General features: G+C 52.7%; 1 protein-coding gene across 1 annotated transcript in view; it reads left to right on the plus strand.

The window, feature by feature from the left end:
- DACT3 (dishevelled binding antagonist of beta catenin 3) overlaps positions 1–22,382 on the plus strand; it is a 38,455-nt gene extending 16,073 nt beyond the window's left edge. The window contains exons 3-4 of the mRNA XM_083160398.1: positions 20,215–20,328; positions 20,411–22,382. Of these exons, the coding sequence (XP_083016524.1) occupies positions 20,215–20,328; positions 20,411–21,324 (1,028 nt within the window). The 3' untranslated portion in view covers positions 21,325–22,382. The remainder of the gene's footprint in view (positions 1–20,214; positions 20,329–20,410) is intronic.
- Positions 22,383–27,133: the final 4,751 nt, after the last annotated feature.

Consider the following 27,133-nt stretch of genomic DNA (forward strand, 5'->3'; position numbering starts at 1 on the left):
GTGGCTTCCTGCTGCCCCATTCCCCTCCTCACATCATGTCACTGCCCCTGTCGCATGCAGCCCTGTCCTCACTGACACATCACTCATCTCCTGATATACTCTGTGCTGCTGGGACCCTGCTGATCCCACTATATAACTCTCAGTCTGTGGCTTCCTGCTGCCCCCATTCCCCTCCTCACATCATGTCACTGCCCCTGTCACATGCAGCCCTGTCCTCACTGACACATCCCTCATCTCCTGACATACTCTGTGCTGCTGGGGATCCTGCTCCTCCCACTATATAACTCTCAGTCTGTGGCTTCCTGCTGCCCCCATTCCCCTCCTCACATCATGTCACTGCCCCTGTCACATGCAGCACTGTCCTCACTGACACATCACTCATCTCCTGATATACTCTGTGCTGCTGGGGATCCTGCTCCTCCCACTATATAACTCTCAGTCTGTGGCTTCCTGCTGCCCCCATTCCCCTCCTCACATCATGTCACTGCCCCTGTCACATGCAGCCCTGTCCTCACTGACACATCCCTCATCTCCTGATATACTATGTGCTGCTGGGGATCCTGCTCCTCCCACTATATAACTCTCAGTCTGTGGCTTCATGCTGCCTCCATTCCCCTCCTCACATCATGTCACTGCCCCTGTCACATGCAGCCCTGTCCTCACTGACACATCCCTCATCTCCTGATATACTCTGTGCTGCTGGGGACCCTGCTCCTCCCACTATATAACTCTCAGTCTGTGGCTCCCTGCTGCCTCCATTCCCCTCCTCACATCATGTCACTGCCCCTGTCACATGCAGCACTGTCCTCACTGACCCATCACTCATCTCCTGATATACTCTGTGCTGCTGGGAACCCTGCTCCTCCCACTATATAACTCTCAGTCTGTGGCTTCCTGCTGCCTCCATTCCCCTCCTCACATCATGTCACTGCCCCTGTCACATGCAGCCCTGTCATCACTGACACATCACTCATTTCCTGATATACTCTGTGCTGCTGGGGACCCTGCTCCTCCCACTATATAACTCTCAGTCTGTGGCTTCCTGCTGCCTCCATTCCCCTCCTCACATCATGTCACTGCCCCTGTCACATGCAGCCCTGTCCTCACTGACACATCCCTCATCTCCTGATATACTCTGTGCTGCTCGGGATCCTGCTCCTCCCACTATATAACTCTCAGTCTGTGGCTTCCTGCTGCCTCCATTCCCCTCCTCACATCATGTCACTGCCCCTGTCACATGCAGCCCTGTCCTCACTGACACATCCCTCATCTCCTGATATACTCTGTGCTGCTGGGGACCCTGCTCCTCCCACTATATAACTCTCAGTCTGTGGCTTCCTGCTGCCCCTATTCCCCTCCTCACATCATGTCACTGCCCCTGTCACATGCAGCCCTGTCCTCACTGACACATTCCTCATCTCCTGATATACTCAGTGCTGCTGGGGACCCTGCTCCTCCCACTATATAACTCTCAGTCTGTGGCTCCCTGCTGCCTCCATTCCCCTCCTCACATCATGTCACTGCCCCTGTCACATGCAGCACTGTCCTCACTGACCCATCACTCATCTCCTGATATACTCTGTGCTGCTGGGGACCCTGCTCCTCCCACTATATAACTCTCAGTCTGTGGCTTCCTGCTGCCTCCATTCCCCTCCTCACATCATGTCACTGCCCCTGTCACATGCAGCTCTGTCATCACTGACACATCCCCCATCTCCTGATATACTCTGTGCTACTGGGGACCCTGCTCCTCCCACTATATAACTCTCAGTCTGTGGCTTCCTGCTGCCCCCATTCCCCTCCTCACATCATGTCACTGCCCCTGTCACATGCAGCCCTGTCATCACTGACACATCACTCATCCCCTGATATACTCTGTGCTGCTGGGGACCCTGCTCCTCCCACTATATAACTCTCAGTCTGTGGCTTCCTGCTGCCTCCATTCCCCTCCTCACATTATGTCACTGCCCCTGTCACATGCAGCCCGGTCCTCACTGACACATCACTCATCTCCTGATATACTCTGTGCTGCTGGGGACCCTGCTCCTCCCACTATATAACTCTCAGTCTGTGGCTTCCTGCTGCCTCCATTCCTCTCCTCGCATCATGTCACTGTCCCTGTCACATGCAGCCCTGTCCTCACTGACACTTCCCTCATCTCCTGATATACTCTGTGCTGCTGGGACCCTGCTCCTCCCACTATATAACTCTCAGTCTGTGGCTTCCTGCTGCCTCCATTCCCCTCCTCACATCATGTCACTGCCCCTGTCACATGCAGCCCTGTCCTGACTGATACATCACTCATCTCCTGATATACTCTGTGCTGCTGGGGATACTGCTCCTCCCACTATATAACTCTGTCTGTGGCTTCCTGCTGCCTCCATTCCCATCCTCACATCATGTCACTGCCCCTGTCACATGCAGCTGTGTCCTGACTGACACATCACTCATCTCCTGATATACTCTGTGCTGCTGGGACCCTGCTCCTCCCACTATATAACTCTCAGTCTGTGGCTTCCTGCTGCCTCCATCCACCTCCTCACATCATGTCACTGCCCCTGTCACATGCAGACCTGTCCTCACTGACACATCACTCATCTCCTGATATACTCTGTGCTGCTGGGGACACTGCTCCTCCCACTATATAACTCTCAGTCTGTGGCTTCCTGCTGCCCCCATTCCCCTCCTCACATCATGTCACTGCCCCTGTCACATGCAGCTCTGTCATCACTGACACATCCCCCATCTCCTGATATACTCTGTGCTGCTGGGGACCCTATAACTCTCAGTCTGTGGCTTCCTGCTGCCTCCATTCCCCTCATCACATCATGTCACTGCCCCTGTCACATGCAGCCCTGTCCTCACTGACACATCACTCATCTCCTGATATACTCTGTGCTGCTGGGGACCCTGCTCCCCCACTATATAACTCTCAGTCTGTGGCTTCCTGCTGCCCCCATTCCCCTCCTCACATCATGTCACTGCCCCAGCCACATGCAGCCCTGTCCTCACTGACACATAACTCATCTCCTGATATACTCTGTGCTGCTGGGTCCATGCTCCTCCCACTATATAACTCTCAGTCTGTGGCCTCCTGCTGCCACCATTCCCCTCCTCACATCATGTCACTGCCCCTGTCACATGCAGCCCTGTCCTCACTGACACATCACTCATCTCCTGATATACTCTGTGCTGCTGGGGACCCTGCTCCTCCAACTATATACCTCTCAGTCTGTGGCTTCCTGCTGCCTCCATTCCCGTCCTCACATCATGTCACTGCCCCTGTCACATGCAGCCCTGTCCTCACTGACACATCACTCATCTCCTGATATACTCTGTGCTGCTTGGGACCCTGCTCCTCCCACTATATAACTCTTAGTCTGTGGCTTCCTGCTGCCTCCATTCCCCTCCTCACATCATGTCACTGCCCCTGTCACATGCAGCCCTGTCCTCACTGACACATCACTCATCTCCTGATATACTCTGTGCTGCTGGGGACCCTGCTCCTCCCACTATATAACTCTCAGTCTGTGGCTTCCTGCTGCCTCCATTCCCCTCCTCACATCATGTCACTGCCCCTGTCACATGCAGCCCTGTCCTCACTGACACATCCCTCATCTCCTGATATACTCTGTGCTGCTGGGTACCCTGCTCCTCCCACTATATAACTATCAGTCTGTGGCTTCCTGCTGCCTCCATTCCCCTCCTCACATCATGTCACTGCCCCTGTCACATGCAGCCCTGTCCTCACTGACATCACTCATCTCCTGATATACTCTGTGCTGCTGGGGACCCTGCTCCTCCCACTGTATAACTCTCAGTCTGTGGCTTCCTGCTGCCCCATTTCCCTCCTCACATCATGTCACTGCCCCTGTCGCATGCAGCCCTGTCCTCACTGACACATCACTCATCTCCTGATATACTCTGTGCTGCTGGGACCCTGCTGATCCCACTATATAACTCTGTCTGTGGCTTCCTGCTGCCCCCATTCCCCTCCTCACATCATGACACTGCCCCTGTCACATGCAGCCCTGTCCTCACTGACATCACTCATCTCCTGATATACTCTGTGCTGCTGGGGACCCTGCTCCTCCCACTATATAACTCTCAGTCTGTGGCTTCCTGCTGCCTCCATTCCCCCTCCTCACATCATGTCACTGCCCCTGTCACACACAGCCCTGTCCTCACTGACACATCCCTCATCTCCTGATATACTCTGTGCTGCTGGGGACCTTGATCCTCTCACTATATAACTCTGTCTGTGGCTTCCTGCTGCCCCCATTCCCCTCCTCACATCATATCACTGCCCCTGTCATATGCAGACCTGTCCTCACTGACACATCCGCCATCTCCTGATATACTCTGTGCTGCTGGGGGGGATCCTGCTCCTCCCACTATATAACTCTCAGTCTGTGGCTTCCTGCTGCCTCCATTCCCCTCCTCACATCATGTCACTGCCCCTGTCACATGCAGCCCTGTCCTCACTGACACATCACTCATCTCCTGATATACTCTGTGCTGCTGGGGACCCTGCTCCCCCACTATATAACTCTGTCTGTGCCTTCCTGCTGCCTCCATTCCCCTCCTCACATCATGTCACTGCCCCAGCCACATGCAGCCCTGTCCTCACTGACACATAACTCATCTCCTGATATACTCTGTGCTGCTGGGTCCATGCTCCTCCCACTATATAACTCTCAGTCTGTGGCCTCCTGCTGCCACCATTCCCCTCCTCACATCATGTCACTGCCCCTGTCACATGCAGCCCTGTCCTCACTGACACATCACTCATCTCCTGATATACTCTGTGCTGCTGGGGACCCTGCTCCTCCCACTATATACCTCTCAGTCTGTGGCTTCCTGCTGCCCCATTCCCCTCCTCACATCATGTCACTGCCCCTGTCACATGCAGCCCTGTCCTCACTGACATCACTCATCTCCTGATATACTCTGTGCTGCTGGGGACCCTGCTCCTCCCACTGTATAACTCTCAGTCTGTGGCTTCCTGCTGCCCCATTCCCCTCCTCACATCATGTCACTGCCCCTGTCGCATGCAGCCCTGTCCTCACTGACACATCACTCATCTCCTGATATACTCTGTGCTGCTGGGACCCTGCTGATCCCACTATATAACTCTGTCTGTGGCTTCCTGCTGCCCCCATTCCCCTCCTCACATCATGACACTGCCCCTGTCACATGCAGCCCTGTCCTCACTGACATCACTCATCTCCTGATATACTCTGTGCTGCTGGGGACCCTGCTCCTCCCACTATATAACTCTCAGTCTGTGGCTTCCTGCTGCCTCCATTCCCCCTCCTCACATCATGTCACTGCCCCTGTCACACACAGCCCTGTCCTCACTGACACATCCCTCATCTCCTGATATACTCTGTGCTGCTGGGGACCCTGATCCTCTCACTATATAACTCTGTCTGTGGCTTCCTGCTGCCCCCATTCCCCTCCTCACATCATATCACTGCCCCTGTCACATGCAGACCTGTCCTCACTGACACATCCGCCATCTCCTGATATACTCTGTGCTGCTGGGGGGATCCTGCTCCTCCCACTATATAACTCTCAGTCTGTGGCCTCCTGCTGCCTCCATTCCCCTCCTCACATCATGTCACTGCCCCTGTAACATGCAGCCCTGTCCTCACTGACACATCACACAGCTCCTGATATACTCTGTGCTGCTGGGGACCCTGCTCCTCCCACTATATATCTCTCAGTCTGTGGCTTCCTGCTGCCTCCATTCCCCTCCTCACATCATGTCACTGTCCCTGTCACATGCAGCCCTATCCTCGCGGACACATCACTCATATCCTGATATACTCTGTGCTGCTGGGGATCCTGCTCCTCCCACTATATAACTCTCAGTCTGTGGCTTCCTGCTGCCTCTGTTCCCCTCCTCACATCATGTCACTGCCCCTGTCACATGCAGCCCTGTCCTCACTGACACATCCCTCATCTCCTGATATACTCTGTGCTGCTGGGGACCCTGCTCCTCTCACTATATAACTCTTAGTCAGTGGCTTCCTGCTGCCTCCGTTCCCCTCCTCACATCATGTTACTGTCCCTGTCACATGCAGCCCTGTCCTCACTGACACATCACTCATCTCCTGATATACTCTGTGCTGCTGAGGACCCTGCTCCTCCCACTATATAACTCTCAGTCTGTGGCTTCCTGCTGCCTCCATTCCCCTCCTCACATCATGTCACTGCCCCTGTCACATGCAGCCCTGTCATCACTGACACATCACTCATCTCCTGATATACTCTGTGCTGCTGGGGACTCTGCTCCTCCCACTATATAACTCTGTCTGTGGCTTCCTGCTGCCTCCACTCCCCTCCTCACATCATGTCACTGCCCCTGTCACATGCAGCCCTGTCCTCACTGACACATCACTCATCTCCTGATATACTCTGTGCTGCTGGGGACCTGCTCCTCCCACTATATAACTCTCAGTCTGTGGCTTCCTGCTGCCTCCATTCCCCTCCTCACATCATGTCACTGCCCCTGTAACATGCAGCCCTGTCCTCACGGACACATCCCTCCTCTCCTGATATACTCTGTGCTGCTGAGGATCCTGCTCCTCCCACTATATAACTCTCAGTCTGTGGCTTCCTGCTGCCTCCATTCCCCTCCTCACATCATGTCACTGCCCCTGTCACATACAGCCCTGTCCTCACTGACACATCCCTCATCTCCTGATATACTCTGTACTGCTGGGGACCCTGCTCCTCCCACTATATAACTCTAAGTCTGTGGCTTCCTGCTGCCTCCATTCCCCTCCTCACATCATGTCACTGTCCCTGTCACATGCAGCCCTGTCCTCACTGACACATCACTCATCTCCTGATATACTCTGTGCTGCTGGGGACCCTGCTCCTCCCACTATATAACTCTCAGTCTGTGGCTTCCTGCTGCCCCCATTCCCCTCCTCACATCATGTCACTGCCCCTGTCACATGCAGCCCTGTCCTCACTGACACATCCCCCATCTCCTGATATACTCTGTGCTGCTGGGGACCCTATAACTCTCAGTCTGTGGCTTCCTGCTGCCCCCATTCCCCTCCTCACATCATGTCACTGCCCCTGTCACATGCAGCCCTGTCCTCACTGACACATCACTCACCTCCTGATATACTCTGTGCTGCTGGGGACCCTGCTCCTCCCACTATATAACTCTCAGTCTGTGGCGTCCTGCTGCCTCCATTCTCCTCCTCACATCATGTCACTGCCCCTGTCACATGCAGCCCTGTCATCACTGACACATCACTCATCTCCTGATATACTCTGTGCTGCTGGGGACCCTGCTCCTTCCACTATATAACTCTCAGTCTGTGGCTTCCTGCTGCCCCCATTCCCCTCCCCACATCATGTCACTGCCCCTGTCACATGCAGCCCTGTCCTCACTGACACATCACTCATCTCCTGATATACTCTGTGCTGCTGGGGACCCTGCTCCTCCCACTATATAACTCTCAGTCTGTGGCTTCCTGCTGCCTCCATTCCCCTCCTCACATCATGTCACTGCCCCTGTCACATGCAGCCCTGTCCTCACTGACCCATCACTCATCTCCTGATATACTCTGTGCTGCTGGGGATCCTGCTCCTCCCACTATATAACTCTCAGTCTGTGGTTTCCTGCTGCCCCATTCCCCTCCTCACATCATGTCACTGCCCCTGTCACATGCAGCCCTGTCCTCACTGACACATCACTCATCTCCTGATATACTCTGTGCTGCTGGGGACCCTGCTCCTCCCACTATATAACTCTCAGTCTGTGGCTTCCTGCAGCCTCCATTCCCCTCCTCACATCATGTCACTGTCCCTGTCACATGCAGCCCTGTCCTCACTGACCCATCACTCCTCTCCTGATATACTCTGTGCTGCTGAGGATCCTGCTCCTCCCACTATATAACTCTCAGTCTGTGGCTTCCTGCTGCCTCCATTCCCCTCCTCACATCATGTCACTGCCCCTGTCACATACAGCCCTGTCCTCACTGACACATCCCTCATCTCCTGATATACTCTGTACTGCTGGGGACCCTGCTCCTCCCACTATATAACTCTAAGTCTGTGGCTTCCTGCTGCCTCCATTCCCCTCCTCACATCATGTCACTGTCCCTGTCACATGCAGCCCTGTCCTCACTGACACATCACTCATCTCCTGATATACTCTGTGCTGCTGGGGACCCTGCTCCTCCCACTATATAACTCTCAGTCTGTGGCTTCCTGCTGCCCCCATTCCCCTCCTCACATCATGTCACTGCCCCTGTCACATGCAGCCCTGTCCTCACTGACACATCCCCCATCTCCTGATATACTCTGTGCTGCTGGGGACCCTATAACTCTCAGTCTGTGGCTTCCTGCTGCCCCCATTCCCCTCCTCACATCATGTCACTGCCCCTGTCACATGCAGCCCTGTCCTCACTGACACATCACTCACCTCCTGATATACTCTGTGCTGCTGGGGACCCTGCTCCTCCCACTATATAACTCTCAGTCTGTGGCGTCCTGCTGCCTCCATTCTCCTCCTCACATCATGTCACTGCCCCTGTCACATGCAGCCCTGTCATCACTGACACATCACTCATCTCCTGATATACTCTGTGCTGCTGGGGACCCTGCTCCTTCCACTATATAACTCTCAGTCTGTGGCTTCCTGCTGCCCCCATTCCCCTCCCCACATCATGTCACTGCCCCTGTCACATGCAGCCCTGTCCTCACTGACACATCACTCATCTCCTGATATACTCTGTGCTGCTGGGGACCCTGCTCCTCCCACTATATAACTCTCAGTCTGTGGCTTCCTGCTGCCTCCATTCCCCTCCTCACATCATGTCACTGCCCCTGTCACATGCAGCCCTGTCCTCACTGACCCATCACTCATCTCCTGATATACTCTGTGCTGCTGGGGATCCTGCTCCTCCCACTATATAACTCTCAGTCTGTGGTTTCCTGCTGCCCCATTCCCCTCCTCACATCATGTCACTGCCCCTGTCACATGCAGCCCTGTCCTCACTGACACATCACTCATCTCCTGATATACTCTGTGCTGCTGGGGACCCTGCTCCTCCCACTATATAACTCTCAGTCTGTGGCTTCCTGCAGCCTCCATTCCCCTCCTCACATCATGTCACTGTCCCTGTCACATGCAGCCCTGTCCTCACTGACCCATCACTCATCTCCTGATATACTCTGTGCTGCTGGGGACCCTGCTCCTTCCACTATATAACTCTCAGTCTGTGGCTTCCTGCTGCCTCCATTCCCCTCCTCACATCATGTCACTGCCCCTGTCACATGCAGCCCTGTCCTCACTGACACATCACTCATCTCCTGATATACTCTGTGCTGCTGGGGACCCTGCTCCTTCCACTATATAACTCTCAGTCTGTGGCTTCCTGCTGCCTCCATTCCCCTCCTCACATCATGTCACTGCCCCTGTCACATGCAGCCCTGTCCTCACTGACACATCACTCATCTCCTGATATACTCTGTGCTGCTGGGGACCCTGCTCCTTCCACTATATAACTCTCAGTCTGTGGCTTCCTGCTGCCCCCATTCCCCTCCTCACATCATGTCACTGTCCCTGTCACATGCAGCACTGTCCTCACTGACCCATCACTCATCTCCTGATATACTCTGTGCTGCTGGGGACCCTGCTCCTCCCACTATATAACTCTCAGTCTGTGGCTCCCTGCTGCCCCCATTCCCCTCCTCACATCACATCACTGCCCCTATCACATGCAGCCCTGTCCTCACTGACACATCACTCATCTCCTGATATACTCTGTGCTGCTGGGGACCCTGCTCCTCCCACTATATAACTCTCAGTCTGTGGCTTCCTGCTGCCCCCATTCCCCTCCTCACATCATGTCACTGCCCCTGTCACATGCAGCCCTGTCCTCACTGACACATCACTCATCTCCTGATATACTCTGTGCTGCTGGGGATCCTGCTCCTCCCACTATATAACTCTCAGTCTGTGGCTTCCTGCTGCCCCCATTCCCCTCCTCACATCATTTCCCTGCCCCTGTCACATGCAGCCCTGTCCTCACTGTCCCATCACTCATCTCCTGATACACTCTGTGCTGCTGGGGATCCTGCTCCTCCCACTATATAACACTCAGTATGTGGCTTCCTGCTGCCTCCATTCCCCTCCTCTCATCATGTCACTGCCTCTGTCACATGCAGCCCTGTCCTCACTGATACATCACTCATCTCCTGATATACTCTGTGCTGCTGGAGACCCTGTTCCTCCCACTATATAACTCTCAGTCTGTGGCTTCCTGCTGCCCCCATTCCCCTCCTCACATCATGTCACTGCTCCTGTCACATGCAGCCCTGTCCTCACTGATACATCACTCATCTCCTGATATACTCTGTGCTGCTGGAGACCCTGCTCCTCCCACTATATAACTCTCAGTCTGTGGCTTCCTGCTGCCCCCATTCCCCTCCTCACATCATGTCACTGCCCCTGTCACATGCAGCACTGTCCTCACTGACACATCACTCATCTCCTGATATACTCTGTGCTGCTGGGGATCCTGCTCCTCCCACTATATAACTCTCAGTCTGTGGCTTCCTGCTGCCCCCATTCCCCTCCTCACATCATGTCACTGCCCCTGTCACATGCAGCCCTGTCCTCACTGACACATCCCTCATCTCCTGATATACTATGTGCTGCTGGGGATCCTGCTCCTCCCACTATATAACTCTCAGTCTGTGGCTTCCTGCTGCCCCCATTCCCCTCCTCACATCATTTCCCTGCCCCTGTCACATGCAGCCCTGTCCTCACTGTCCCATCACTCATCTCCTGATACACTCTGTGCTGCTGGGGATCCTGCTCCTCCCACTATATAACTCTCAGTCTGTGGCTTCCTGCTGCCTCCATTCCCCTCCTCACATCATGTCACTGCCCCTGTCACATGCAGCCCTGTCCTCACTGACACATCCCTCATCTCCTGATATACTCTGTGCTGCTCGGGATCCTGCTCCTCCCACTATATAACTCTCAGTCTGTGGCTTCCTGCTGCCTCCATTCCCCTCCTCACATCATGTCACTGCCCCTGTCACATGCAGCCCTGTCCTCACTGACACATCCCTCATCTCCTGATATACTCTGTGCTGCTGGGGACCCTGCTCCTCCCACTATATAACTCTCAGTCTGTGGCTCCCTGCTGCCTCCATTCCCCTCCTCACATCATGTCACTGCCCCTGTCACATGCAGCACTGTCCTCACTGACCCATCACTCATCTCCTGATATACTCTGTGCTGCTGGGAACCCTGCTCCTCCCACTATATAACTCTCAGTCTGTGGCTTCCTGCTGCCTCCATTCCCCTCCTCACATCATGTCACTGCCCCTGTCACATGCAGCCCTGTCATCACTGACACATCACTCATTTCCTGATATACTCTGTGCTGCTGGGGACCCTGCTCCTCCCACTATATAACTCTCAGTCTGTGGCTTCCTGCTGCCTCCATTCCCCTCCTCACATCATGTCACTGCCCCTGTCACATGCAGCCCTGTCCTCACTGACACATCCCTCATCTCCTGATATACTCTGTGCTGCTGGGGACCCTGCTCCTCCCACTATATAACTCTCAGTCTGTGGCTTCCTGCTGCCCCTATTCCCCTCCTCACATCATTTCACTGCCCCTGTCACATGCAGCCCTGTCCTCACTGACCCATCACTCATCTCCTGATATACTCTGTGCTGCTGGGGACCCTGCTCCTCCCACTATATAACTCTCAGTCTGTGGCTTCCTGCTGCCTCCATTCCCCTCCTCACATCATGTCACTGCCCCTGTCACATGCAGCTCTGTCATCACTGACACATCCCCCATCTCCTGATATACTCTGTGCTACTGGGGACCCTGCTCCTCCCACTATATAACTCTCAGTCTGTGGCTTCCTGCTGCCCCCATTCCCCTCCTCACATTATGTCACTGCCCCTGTCACATGCAGCCCGGTCCTCACTGACACATCACTCATCTCCTGATATACTCTGTGCTGCTGGGGACCCTGCTCCTCCCACTATATAACTCTCAGTCTGTGGCTTCCTGCTGCCTCCATTCCTCTCCTCGCATCATGTCACTGTCCCTGTCACATGCAGCCCTGTCCTCACTGACACTTCCCTCATCTCCTGATATACTCTGTGCTGCTGGGACCCTGCTCCTCCCACTATATAACTCTCAGTCTGTGGCTTCCTGCTGCCTCCATTCCCCTCCTCACATCATGTCACTGCCCCTGTCACATGCAGCCCTGTCCTGACTGATACATCACTCATCTCCTGATATACTCTGTGCTGCTGGGGATACTGCTCCTCCCACTATATAACTCTCAGTCTGTGGCTTCCTGCTGCCTCCATTCCCATCCTCACATCATGTCACTGCCCCTGTCACATGCAGCTGTGTCCTGACTGACACATCACTCATCTCCTGATATACTCTGTGCTGCTGGGGACTCTGCTCCTCCCACTATATAACTCTCTCAGTCTGTGGCTTCCTGCTGCCTCCATTCCCCTCCTCACATCGTGTCACTGCCCCTGTCACATGCAGCCCTGTCATCACTGACACATCACTCATCTACTGATATACTCTGTGCTGCTGGGGACCCTGCTCCTCCCACTATATAACTCTCAGTCTGTGGCTTCCTGCTGCCCCCATTCCCCTCCTCACATCATGTCACTGCCCCTGTCACATGCAGCCCTGTCATCACTGACACTTCCCTCATCTCCTGATATACTCTGTGCTGCTGGGACCCTGCTCCTCCCACTATATAACTCTCAGTCTGTGGCTTCCTGCTGCCTCCATCCACCTCCTCACATCATGTCACTGCCCCTGTCACATGCAGACCTGTCCTCACTGACACATCACTCATCTCCTGATATACTCTGTGCTGCTGGGGACACTGCTCCTCCCACTATATAACTCTCAGTCTGTGGCTTCCTGCTGCCCCCATTCCCCTCCTCACATCATGTCACTGCCCCTGTCACATGCAGCTCTGTCATCACTGACACATCCCCCATCTCCTGATATACTCTGTGCTGCTGGGTACCCTGCTCCCCCACTATATAACTCTCAGTCTGTGGCTTCCTGCTGCCCCCATTCCCCTCCTCACATCATGTCACTGCCCCTGTCACATGCAGCCCTGTCCTCACTGACACATCCCTCATCTCCTGATATACTCTGTGCTGCTGGGGACCCTGCTTCTCCCACTATATAACTCTCAGTCTGTGGCTTCCTTCTGCCTTCATTCCCTTCCTCACATCATGTCACTGTCCCTGTCACATGCAGCCCTGTCCTCACTGACACATAACTCCTCTCCTGATATACTCTGTGCTGCTGGGTCCATGCTCCTCCCACTATATAACTCTCAGTCTGTGGCCTCCTGCTGCCACCATTCCCCTCCTCACATCATGTCACTGCCCCTGTCACATGCAGCCCTGTCCTCACTGACACATCACTCATCTCCTGATATACTCTGTGCTGCTGGGGACCCTGCTCCTCCAACTATATACCTCTCAGGGCAGTATTCAATGAGAAAAGTTCTCCGTCTTTTGTGGAGAACTTGTGCTTTTTTCGCCGTGGAGAGAGGTTTTTTTTCTCCAAAGGCGAGCCACCCTATTCAATGTGAAATATTCTCCGTCTTTCTTAGTGATTCTCGCCGTCTCTCTCCGTGAAGAAATTCTCCATCTTTTGATGGAGAGCAGGAATGTGAACTTTTAAACTAAAAGGATGTTTTTTTTAATTTTGGTGTCAAAAAATCAGGTTTTTTTTTCTGTGGAGGGCCATGTTATTTTTATTCATGTGCCTATAGCACATGAATATATATTTAATTTTTAAAAAAATATTTTTTTACATTTTTTTTTTTCTTTTTTTTACACAGTGCAGCCAGCAGGGGGCCGGAGCGCTCGAGCCGCTCATTAGATATTCATATATTCACTGCACCCGAAGCACGTTCGGGTACAGTGAATACTGGGTCCCCCGCTGGCTATAGAGGGGGGCAGCCTGTGCTGCCTGGGTCCCAGGGGGGCCCCCTACCCTCACATATGTTCTGTGGCATCCAGGGAGACTTTAATCTCCCTGGATGCCACGTCCCTGTCAGCTCCCTGCTGCGGACGCTCGTCCGCTGCAGGGGTTAAGACTCGCCGCGAGTGGCGGCGAGTCTTATAAACATTGAATAGTGGCAGCAGGAGAGGCAACGAGCCCTCCGGAACACGGAGAGTGCACGGCGAGCAAAAAAAAATGCTCGCCGTGCACGGAGAATATCTCCATTGAATACTGCCCTCAGTCTGTGGCTTCCTGCTGCCTCCATTCCCGTCCTCACATCATGTCACTGCCCCTGTCACATGCAGCCCTGTCCTCACTGACACATCACTCATCTCCTGATATACTCTGTGCTGCTTGGGACCCTGCTCCTCCCACTATATAACTCTTAGTCTGTGGCTTCCTGCTGCCTCCATTCCCCTCCTCACATCATGTCACTGCCCCTGTCACATGCAGCCCTGTCCTCACTGACACATCACTCATCTCCTGATATACTCTGTGCTGCTGGGGACCCTGCTCCTCCCACTGTATAACTCTCAGTCTGTGGCTTCCTGCTGCCCCATTCCCCTCCTCACATCATGTCACTGCCCCTGTCGCATGCAGCCCTGTCCTCACTGACACATCACTCATCTCCTGATATACTCTGTGCTGCTGGGACCCTGCTGATCCCACTATATAACTCTGTCTGTGGCTTCCTGCTGCCCCCATTCCCCTCCTCACATCATGACACTGCCCCTGTCACATGCAGCCCTGTCCTCACTGACATCACTCATCTCCTGATATACTCTGTGCTGCTGGGGACCCTGCTCCTCCCACTATATAACTCTCAGTCTGTGGCTTCCTGCTGCCTCCATTCCCCCTCCTCACATCATGTCACTGCCCCTGTCACACACAGCCCTGTCCTCACTGACACATCCCTCATCTCCTGATATACTCTGTGCTGCTGGGGACCCTGATCCTCTCACTATATAACTCTGTCTGTGGCTTCCTGCTGCCCCCATTCCCCTCCTCACATCATATCACTGCCCCTGTCACATGCAGACCTGTCCTCACTGACACATCCGCCATCTCCTGATATACTCTGTGCTGCTGGGGGGATCCTGCTCCTCCCACTATATAACTCTCAGTCTGTGGCTTCCTGCTGCCTCCATTCCCCTCCTCACATCATGTCACTGCCCCTGTCACATGCAGCCCTGTCCTCACTGACACATAACTCATCTCCTGATATACTCTGTGCTGCTGGGTCCATGCTCCTCCCACTATATAACTCTCAGTCTGTGGCCTCCTGCTGCCACCATTCCCCTCCTCACATCATATCACTGCCCCTGTCACATGCAGACCTGTCCTCACTGACACATCCGCCATCTCCTGATATACTCTGTGCTGCTGGGGACCCTGCTCCCCCACTATATAACTCTCAGTCTGTGCCTTCCTGCTGCCTCCATTCCCCTCCTCACATCATGTCACTGCCCCAGCCACATGCAGCCCTGTCCTCACTGACACATAACTCATCTCCTGATATACTCTGTGCTGCTGGGTCCATGCTCCTCCCACTATATAACTCTCAGTCTGTGGCCTCCTGCTGCCACCATTCCCCTCCTCACATCATGTCACTGCCCCTGTCACATGCAGCCCTGTCCTCACTGACACATCACTCATCTCCTGATATACTCTGTGCTGCTGGGGACCCTGCTCCTCCCACTATATACCTCTCAGTCTGTGGCTTCCTGCTGCCTCCATTCCCGTCCTCACATCATCTGCCCCTGTCACATGCAGCCCTGTCCTCACTGACACATCACTCATCTCCTGATATACTCTGTGCTGCTGAGGACCCTGCTCCTCCCACTATATAACTCTCAGTCTGTGGCTTCCTGCTGCCTCCATTCCCCTCCTCACATCATGTCACTGCCCCTGTCGCATGCAGCCCTGTCCTCACTGACACATCACTCATCTCCTGATATACTCTGTGCTGCTGGGACCCTGCTGATCCCACTATATAACTCTGTCTGTGGCTTCCTGCTGCCCCCATTCCCCTCCTCACATCATGACACTGCCCCTGTCACATGCAGCCCTGTCCTCACTGACATCACTCATCTCCTGATATACTCTGTGCTGCTGGGGACCCTGCTCCTCCCACTATATAACTCTCAGTCTGTGGCTTCCTGCTGCCCCCATTCCCCTCCTCACATCATGTCACTGCCCCTGTCACATGCAGCCCGGTCCTCACTGACACATCACTCATCTCCTGATATACTCTGTGCTGCTGGGGACCCTGCTCCTACCACTATATAACTCTCAGTCTGTGGCTTCCTGCTGCCTCCATTCCCCTCCTCACATCATGTCACTGTCCCTGTCACATGCAGCCCTATCCTCACGGACACATCACTCATATCCTGATATACTCTGTGCTGCTGGGGATCCTGCTCCTCCCACTATATAACTCTCAGTCTGTGGCTTCCTGCTGCCTCCGTTCCCCTCCTCACATCATGTCACTGCCCCTGTCACATGCAGCCCTGTCCTCACTGACACATCCCTCATCTCCTGATATACTCTGTGCTGCTGGGGACCCTGCTCCTCCCACTATATAACTCTTAGTCAGTGGCTTCCTGCTGCCCCCATTCCCCTCCTCACATCATGTTACTGTCCCTGTCACATGCAGCCCTGTCCTCACTGACACATCACTCATCTCCTGATATACTCTGTGCTGCTGGGGACCCTGCTCCTCCCACTATATAACTCTCAATCTGTGACTTCCTGCTGCCTCCATTCACCTCCTCACATGTCACTGTCCCTGTCACATGCAGCCCTGTCCTCACTGACACATACCCCATCTCCTGATATACTCTGTGCTGCTGGGGATCCTGCTCCTCCCACTATATAACTCTCAGTCTGTGGCTTCCTGCTGCCTCCGTTCCCCTCCTCACATCATGTCACTGCCCCTGTCACATGCAGCCCTGTCATCACTGACACATCACTCATCTCCTGATATACTCTGTGCTGCTGGGGACCCTGCTCCTCCCACTATATAACTCTTAGTCAGTGGCTTCCTGCTGCCTCCGTTCCCCTCCTCACATCATGTCACTGTCCCTGTCACATGTAGCCCTGTCCTCACTGGCACATCACTCATCTCCTGATATACTCTGTGCTGCTGGGGATCCTGCTCCTCCCACTATATAACTCTCAGTCTGTGGCTTCCTGCTGCGTCCATTCCCCTCACATCATGTCACTGCCCCTGTCACATGCAGCCCTATCCTCACTGACACATCACTCATCTCCTGATATACTCTGTGCTCCTGGGGATCCTGTTTCTCCCACTATATAACTCTCAGTCTGTGGCTTCCTGCTGCCTCCGTTCCCCTCCTCACATCATGTCACTGCCCCTGTCGCATGCAGTCCTGTCCTCACTGACACATCCCTCATCTCCTGATATACTCTGTGCTGCTGGGGACCCTGCTCCTCCCACTGTATAACTCTCAGTCTGTGGCTTCCTGCTGCCTCCGTTCCCCTCCTCACATCATGTCACTGCCCCTGTCACATGCAGCCCTGTCCTCACGGACACATCACTCATCTCCTGATATACTCTGTGCTGCTGGGGACCCTGCTCCTCCCACTATATAACTCTCAGTCTGTGGCTTCCTGATGTAAAGAGGAAGATTGATAGAAGGATCGAGTTGTGATATCGCGGGGTGCAGAGCTGGGGGGGTGTCGCACAGTGTGTAGATCAGGCAGTGATGACACCCTGCGTAGGGACGCTGTTATGGGTGGAATGTTATGGCTGTTGAGCTTGCTGAAGGTGTACAGGGTATTTCTGTCCGGGCACTTAGGAGTTATTGGGGTTACCTGGGGTAACTGCTGATGCCTCGGAATCCTGCTCTGTAGACCGGATCCATCAGATCAGACAGCAGGCGCAGCATTCTCATCACACGGGAATCGCTGGAATTAATTTCTGCTGATGCTGTCTGTCCATATATGGGCAGTACCAGTGCTGTGTAGTGTTACATTGTCCCTGCTTCATGATGGTACACATACCTTCCTCAGACCTTGTGTGTTTCCACAGCATGGTCACACCTGAGGCCTGACAGCCATGATACACTGTCACACCTGTACAGCACAGTCCCCCGGGAGATAGTGCCCTGTGTCACACCTGTACAGCATGGTCCCCGAGGAGGTAATGCCCTGTGTCGCACCTGTACAGTGCGGCCTCCCCGGGGAGGTAACTCCCGGTGTCACACCTGTACAGCACAGTCCCCCAGGAGATAGTGCCCTGTGTCACACCTGTACAGCACAGTCCCCGAGGAGGTAACTCCCTGTACAGCACAGTCCCCCAGGAGATAGTGCCCTGTGTCACACCTGTACAGCACAGTCCCCCAGGAGATAGTGCCCTGTGTCACACCTGTACAGCACAGTCCCCGAGGAGGTAACTCCCTGTACAGCACAGTCCCCCAGGAGATAGTGCCCTGTGTCACACCTGTACAGCACAGTCCCCCAGGAGATAGTGCCCTGTGTCACACCTGTACAGCACAATCCCCGAGGAGGTAACTCCCTGTACAGCACAGTCCCCCAGGAGATAGTGCCCTGTGTCACACCTGTACAGCACAGTCCCCCAGGAGATAGTGCCCTGTGTCACACCTGTACAGCACAGTCCCCCAGGAGATAGTGCCCTGTGTCACACCTGTACAGCACAATCCCCGAGGAGGTAACTCCCTGTACAGCACAGTCCCCCAGGAGATAGTGCCCTGTGTCACACCTGTACAGCACAGTCCCCCAGGAGATAGTGCCCTGTGTCACACCTGTACAGCACAGTCCCCGAGGAGGTAATGCCCTGTGTCGCACCTGTACAGTGCGGCCTCCCCGGGGAGGTAACTCCCTGTGTTACACCTGTACAGCACAGTCCCCGGGGAGGTAACTCCCGGTGTCACACCTGTAAAGCACAGTCCCCCAGGAGATAGTGCCCTGTGTCACACCTGTACAGCATGGTCCCCGAGGAGGTAATGCCCTGTGTCGCACCTGTACAGTGCGGCCTCCCCGGGGAGGTAACTCCCTGTGTTACACCTGTACAGCACAGTCCCCGGGGAGGTAACTCCCGGTGTCACACCTGTACAGCACAGTCCCCCAGGAGATAGTGCCCTGTGTCACACCTGTACAGCACAGTCCCCCAGGAGATAGTGCCCTGTGTCACACCTGTACAGCACAGTCCCCGAGGAGGTAACTCCCTGTACAGCACAGTCCCCCAGGAGATAGTGCCCTGTGTCACACCTGTACAGCACAGTCCCCCAGGAGATAGTGCCCTGTGTCACACCTGTACAGCACAGTCCCCAAAGAGGTAACTCCCTGTACAGCACAGTCCCCCAGGAGATGGTGCCCTGTGTCACACCTGTACAGCACAGTCCCCCAGGAGATAGTGCCCTGTGTCACACCTGTACAGCACAGTCTCCGAGGAGGTAACTCCCTGTACAGCACAGTCCCCCAGGAGATAGTGCCCTGTGTCACACCTGTACAGCACAGTCCCCCAGGAGGTAACGCCCTGTGTCGCACCTGTACAGCGCTGCCCTTGGGGAGGTAACACCCTGTGTCACACCTGTATAGCACAGTCCCCCGGGAGGTAATGCCCTGTGTCGCACCTGCACAGCGCCCCCCCCCCCCCCCCCGGGAGGTAACTCCCTATTTTGCACCTGCACAGCCCCACCCATACCTCTTTGAGCCCTATTTGGAGGAATAAAATGATCATCTCTACCACTGCTTGGCGTTGCTTTTCTGTAATACACTGTCCTGGCTAGTGTGCCCATTGCGGTCTGTGACTGCCCAGGAGAAATGCCCAAATACCCTGGGGGGTGTTGGCCGCCTGTACATGTTGTGGACTGTGACTCCATAGGCGTGGCGGTAACACTATTGTCTGAGCATTTTCTCCCCTCCCCAGTATACTCTGTGCTCTGCATGTTCTGTGTCTGCGTGGGTGCAGGGGTACAGCGCTACCGGCCTGTAAGTGCCATCTGGCATACCAGACTGGCACATGTGGGATGGTTGCACAGATTGGCAGTCACTGCTTGGGTTCCGGGTTTGCTGCGCAGTGTGGGGATCTGCGACACATTATAGTGCAGGAATGCTAGATATATATTATATACCATATCATGGCGACGATTCCTGTTCTCCACAGCGGAGTACGACGCAGAAGGCCCCGAGTCATGTGACGTGTTTGTGGATCGTCCATCTCGCGCCGGGCAGACAGAGGCTCGCATGCAATACGCCAATGAGCGCCCCAAGAGTGCAGGTGAGGAGCACGGTGACTAGCCTGAGGATATCCCGTTTCCTGCATCCCCTGTCCTCTTATTTACTCTTCTTTCTACCCTCAGGTGATCTGGTTGTGGGATCCCATCACCCTCGTTCCTCCTCTTCTCGCCTCCTGGTGCCTCGTTCAATGTCTGCTCCTTACCCCTCTCCCTCATCTCCTCCTCCTCCTCCTCCTCCAACCCCTCCTCCCCCAGCTCCCACTCGCCGTGCTGAAGGCTATATCCTGTCTCTTCTGCGTCGTCAGCTCCGAGCCCCCTACCTGCGCTCTGTGTCGGCTGAGCGTCCGCCCCCCCCTGCTCCTGTCTGTAGAATATCGAATGCCTCTTACACCCCACCTCACCGGGGCCCACGCAGAAAGCACCCCCCTCTCTTAAAGGGTCACAGTGTGGAGGGGTCTCCACCCAGACCCCCGAGGAAATGCCTTTCCGCTGAGGAGCCCCCACGGAAAAGAGGCGGGCGCAGGACTCCCCGATCCTTATCGGAGACGAGCCTGAGGGACCCTACTCAGCGGCCAGAGGAAAACGCAGATCTCGGGGTCCATACGGAAGCTTGGGAGGGATCCAGGGGTAACATAGACGGGTGGGTTCATCCCAGGAATCATAAAGAGAGTTGGGCAAATGCCAGGTCCCAGACTGAAGGGTGGGCAGATCATAGTGGCTTTGTGCAGGAATGGGGGGATCCCCGAGGCGCCCGCTGTTACACTCTGGGCAGAGACGCTAGAGGCCCACCCATAAGGATCGGTCCTCCCTGCAGGAAGTGGAGATCCACCGCAGAGATTAGCGCAGGAGTCCCAGAGGGAGAAGCCAGGGAGGATTCGGAAGGGGAAGAGAAGGAGGAGGAGGGCGGCCTGGTCTGGCCTTTGCAGCTTCCCCCAGAAGGACGCCCACAAGTGTTTAAGGTGAAAGCCTCCCAGGCACTTAAAAAAAAGATAATGAGATTTCACACGGGGTCACTGAAGGTTATGACAACGGTGTGACCCTGGTTCTGTGCTCGTGGGTTCTTGTGACCAAACCAGGCTGAGACTTCTAAGTCCAGATTCTCCCCAGGTGGGCCGCTGTCACCTGGGTGGTGTATAGGAGTGGTTGGAGCTGGTACGTCCAATGAGATGCTCGGAAATGCTGTCATGTGTCTCTCTAATTACCCTGTAATACCCGGCCAGACGCAGACCTGGCGCCAAGCTGGCAAGGCTGGTCCTGCCTCTTAAATTATTGTCACTTTTCACTTTAGGAGTAATCTGGAAGTGCCCACATCTGCAGCTGGCATGTTAGGGCATAATCCCAGCACCCAGCGCAGCCTGTGCCCAGGGTGCCTTCATTACCACATATACAGTGCCACCACCTGGGTATCTGGGGCTTCTGGGTACTTTCCTTGGGGAATCCTGACTCTCATATTGATGCTTCTCCCACTTGTATAATTGTACAGCAGGAATGTTGGCTCCTAAGTGCGTAGACTCCATCTGTTGTGGAACTACAAATACCATCATGCTTGAAGACTATGCCTGGATGGTTGTCTGTCCCTCAGTCCGATTTGGCACCACACACCATCCATCCAGCGGGACTATATAATGATGGATTGTCTCCACTGTCACTGTCTGGTCTACCCCTTCTCCCTCCAAGATGTGCTGCGGAGATGCCCTGGGTAAATGCTATGTCCTTTGTGGCCGGTTCTCGTTGGATTGGCCCGGCCCTCCGGGTCCCCGCCCTGGATTGGCCCGGGTCCCCGCCCTGGATTGGCCCGGGTCCCCGCCCTGGATTGGCCCGGGTCCCCGCCCTGGATTGGCCCGGGTCCCCGCCCTGGATTGGCCCGGGTCCCCGCCCTGGATTGGCCGGTCCTCTGGGTTCCGGAAGGCCCAATCTTCTATATAGGAGGCAGTGGGGGAAATTTACTAAGCAAAACCCGGTAGAAATTGGCGTACTTGTGTTCAGGCTGTTTAGAAATACGGGCATGTATTCCTAATTTAGATATATACTAATTACGGGCGATAATACAATTCGTATTCCTGTAGTTATACTAATAAATATGCCATGGAAAGAATACACCTTGTATTTTACATTATTCCAGTTCTTTTGAATTTTCTAATAATACGTATCGGGAATTGTGTGTGTGTACACAAATACAGATCGTAAAATAAAATACTCAAATATAAGGAGTATTTCACATGTGGATTTTCACATATTAGCCCTCAGCTACTCACATGCACAAGTGTGCCTTCTAAATGGCCTTTAAACACACACACACACACACACACACACACACACACACACACACACAATGGCCCTTATTCTGGTTCACTTGTCAAATCAAATTCTTTCTCTAATGGACAGAACCATGCTGCACTGCAGGGGGCAGATGTAACATGTGCAGAGAGAATTAGATTTGGATGAGTTATTTTGTTTCTGTGCAGGGTAAATACTGGCTGTTTTATTTTTACATTGCAATATAGATCTCACTTTGAAGTAAAACCCCACCCAAATCTAATTCTCTCTGCACATGTTACATCTGCCCCACCTGCAGTGCACATGGTTTTGTCCATTTGAGAATGTATTTAATAAGGGCTAATGACTGAAGACTGCTAATAAAAATGACACTCACAAGAAGACACTTATAAAGCTACTATACAAACAGGATTCACAGGAAAACTCCGCCACACTCTCCTCACCACACCGAGCTACCCCACAAGGATCTTGGGCCTGTAGAGGGGGGGTTAGGATAGTTTGGTCTACAGAATGTTGGTCGACATGGGTCTAGGTCGACAGGTCAATAAGTCGACACAAGCATTAGGTTAAAAATCAACATGGGTTTTTTCAGTTTTTTTTTTTTTACCCGAATGTCGACATGGACACAGTTTCCTGTGCATCGCTCACTTGGCTCGCAATGCTTCTGGCACACCATTTTATTTTCTGTACATTCCCCCAGTATCTGTGTATAGCGGTAGGCTGGCTGTGTACATACAATGCCTGTTATATATGTACATTCCCCCAGTATCTGTGTATATAGCGGTAGGCCGGCTGTGTACATACAATGCCTGTTATATATGTACATTCCCCCAGTATCTGTATATAGCGGTAGGCTGGCTGTGTACATACAACGCCTGTTATATATGTACGTTCCCCCAGTATCTGTGTATATAGCGGTAGGCTGGCTGTGTACATACAACGCCTGTTATATATGTACATTCCCCCAGTATCTGTGTATATAGCGGTAGGCTGGCTGTGTGTACATACAACGCCTGTTATATATGTACATTCCCCCAGTATCTGTATATAGCGGTAGGCTGGCTGTGTACATACAACGCCTGTTATATATGTACATTCCCCCAGTATCTGTATATAGCAATAGGCTGGCTGTGTGTACATACAACGCCTGTTATATATGTACATTCCCCCAGTATCTGTGTATATAGCGGTAGGCTGGCTGTGTACATACAACGCCTGTTATATATGTACATTCCCCCCAGTATCTGTATATAGCGGTAGGCCGGCTGTGTACATACAATGCCTGTTATATATGTACATTCCCCCAGTATCTGTATATAGCGGTAGGCTGGCTGTGTACATACAACGCCTGTTATATATGTACATTCCCCCAGTATCTGTATATAGCAATAGGCTGGCTGTGTGTACATACAACGCCTGTTATATATGTACATTCCCCCAGTATCTGTGTATATAGCGGTAGGCTGGCTGTGTACATACAACGCCTGTTATATATGTACATTCCCCCAGTATCTGTGTATATAGCGGTAGGCGAGCTGTGTGTACATACAACGCCTGTTATATATGTACATTCCCCCCAGTATCTGTGTATATAGCGGTAGGCTGGCTGTGTGTACATACAACGCCTGTTATATATGTACATTCCCCCAGTATCTGTATATAGCGGTAGGCCGGCTGTGTACATACAGCGCCTGTTATATATGTACATTCCCCCCAGTATCTGTATATAGCGGTAGGCCGGCTGTGTGTACATACAACGCCTGTTATATATGTACATTCCCCCAGTATCTGTGTATATAGCGGTAGGCTGGCTGTGTACATACAACGCCTGTTATATATGTACATTCCCCCAGTATCTGTGTATATAGCGGTAGGCCGGCTGTGTACATACAACGCCTGTTATATATGTACATTCCCCCAGTATCTGTGTTTATAGCGGTAGGCTAGCTGTGTGTACATACAACGCCTGTTATATATGTACATTCCCCCAGTATCTGTATATAGCGGTAGGCTAGCTGTGTGTACATAGAACGCCTGTTATATATGTACATTCCCCCAGTATCTGTGTATATAGCGGTAGGCGAGCTGTGTGTACATAGAACGCCTGTTATATATGTACATTCCCCCAGTATCTGTGTTTATAGCGGTAGGCTAGCTGTGTGTACATACAACGCCTGTTATATATGTACATTCCCCCAGTATCTGTATATAGCGGTAGGCTAGCTGTGTGTACATACAACGCCTGTTATATATGTACATTCCCCCAGTATCTGTATATAGCGGTAGGCTGGCTGTGTACATACAACGCCTGTTATATATGTACATTCCCCCAGTATCTGTATATAGCGGTAGGCCGGCTGTGTACATACAACGCCTGTTATATATGTACATTCCCCCCAGTATCTGTATATAGCGGTAGGCCGGCTGTGTGTACATACAACGCCTGTTATATATGTACATTCCCCCAGTATCTGTGTATATAGCGGTAGGCTGGCTGTGTACATACAACGCCTGTTATATATGTACATTCCCCCAGTATCTGTGTATATAGCGGTAGGCGAGCTGTGTGTACATACAACGCCTGTTATATATGTACATTCCCCCAGTATCTGTGTTTATAGCGGTAGGCTAGCTGTGTGTACATACAACGCCTGTTATATATGTACATTCCCCCAGTATCTGTATATAGCGGTAGGCTAGCTGTGTGTACATACAATGCCTGTTATATATGTACATTCCCCCAGTATCTGTATATAGCGGTAGGCTGGCTGTGTACATACAATGCCTGTTATATATGTACATTCCCCCAGTATCTGTGTATATAGCGGTAGGCTAGCTGTGTGTACATACAACGCCTGTTATATATGTACATTCCCCCAGTATCTGTATATAGCGGTAGGCTGGCTGTGTACATACAACGCCTGTTATATATGTACATTCCCCCAGTATCTGTGTATATAGCGGTAGGCCGGCTGTGTACATACAATGCCTGTTATATATGTACATTCCCCCAGTATCTGTATATAGCGGTAGGCTGGCTGTGTACATACAACGCCTGTTATATATGTACATTCCCCCAGTATCTGTATATAGCGGTAGGCTAGCTGTGTGTACATACAACGCCTGTTATATATGTACATTCCCCCAGTATCTGTGTATAGCGGTAGGCTGGCTGTGTACATACAACGCCTGTTACTGTATATATGTACATTCCCCCAGTATCTGTGTATAGCGGTAGGCTGGCTGTGTACATCCAACGCCTGTTATATATGTACATTCCCCCAGTATCTGTATATAGCGGTAGGCCGGCTGTGTACATACAATGCCTGTTATATATGTACATTCCCCCAGTATCTGTGTATATAGCGGTAGGCTAGCTGTGTGTACATACAATGCCTGTTATATATGTACATTCCCCCAGTATCTGTATATAGCGGTAGGCTGGCTGTGTACATACAATGCCTGTTATATATGTACATTCCCCCAGTATCTGTATATAGCGGTAGGCCGGCTGTGTACATACAACGCCTGTTATATATGTACATTCCCAAAGTATCTGTATATAGCGGTTGGCCGGCTGTGTACATACAACGCCTGTTATATATGTACATTTCCCCCAGTATCTGTATATAGCGGTAGGCTGGCTGTGTACATACAACGCCTGTTATATATGTACATTCCCCCCAGTATCTGTATATAGCGTTAGGCTGGCTGTGTACATACAACGCCTGTTATATATGTACATTCCCCCCAGTATCTGTATATAGCGGTAGGCTGGCTGTGTACATACAACGCCTGTTATATATGTACATTCCCCCAGTATCTGTATATAGCGGTAGGCTAGCTTTGTGTACATACAGCGCCTGTTATATATGTACATTCCCCCAGTATCTGTATATAGCGGTAGGCTGGCTGTGTACATACAACGCCTGTTATATATGTACATTCCCCAAGTATCTGTATATAGCGGTTGGCCGGCTGTGTACATACAACGCCTGTTATATATGTACATTTCCCCCAGTATCTGTATATAGCGGTTGGCCAGCTGTGTACATACAACGCCTGTTATATATGTACATTCCCCCAGTATCTGTGTATATAGCGGTAGGCTAGCTGTGTGTACATACAACGCCTCTGTTGTATATGTACATTCCCCCAGTATCTGTATATAGCGGTAGGCTGGCTGTGTGTACATACAACGCCTGTTATATATGTACATTCCCCCAGTATCTGTATATAGCGGTAGGCTGGCTGTGTACATACAACGCCTGTTATATATGTACATTCCCAAAGTATCTGTATATAGCGGTTGGCCAGCTGTGTACATACAACGCCTGTTATATATGTACATTCCCCCAGTATCTGTGTATATAGCGGTAGGCTAGCTGTGTGTACATACAACGCCTCTGTTGTATATGTACATTCCCCCAGTATCTGTATATAGCGGTAGGCTGGCTGTGTGTACATACAACGCCTGTTATATATGTACATTCCCCCAGTATCTGTATATAGCGGTAGGCTGGCTGTGTACATACAATGCCTGTTATATATGTACATTCCCCCCAGTAT

The sequence above is a fragment of the Crinia signifera genome, chromosome 9 (assembly GCF_055691185.1).
Source record: "Crinia signifera chromosome 9, ASM5569118v1, whole genome shotgun sequence".
NCBI lineage: Eukaryota > Metazoa > Chordata > Amphibia > Anura > Myobatrachidae > Crinia > Crinia signifera.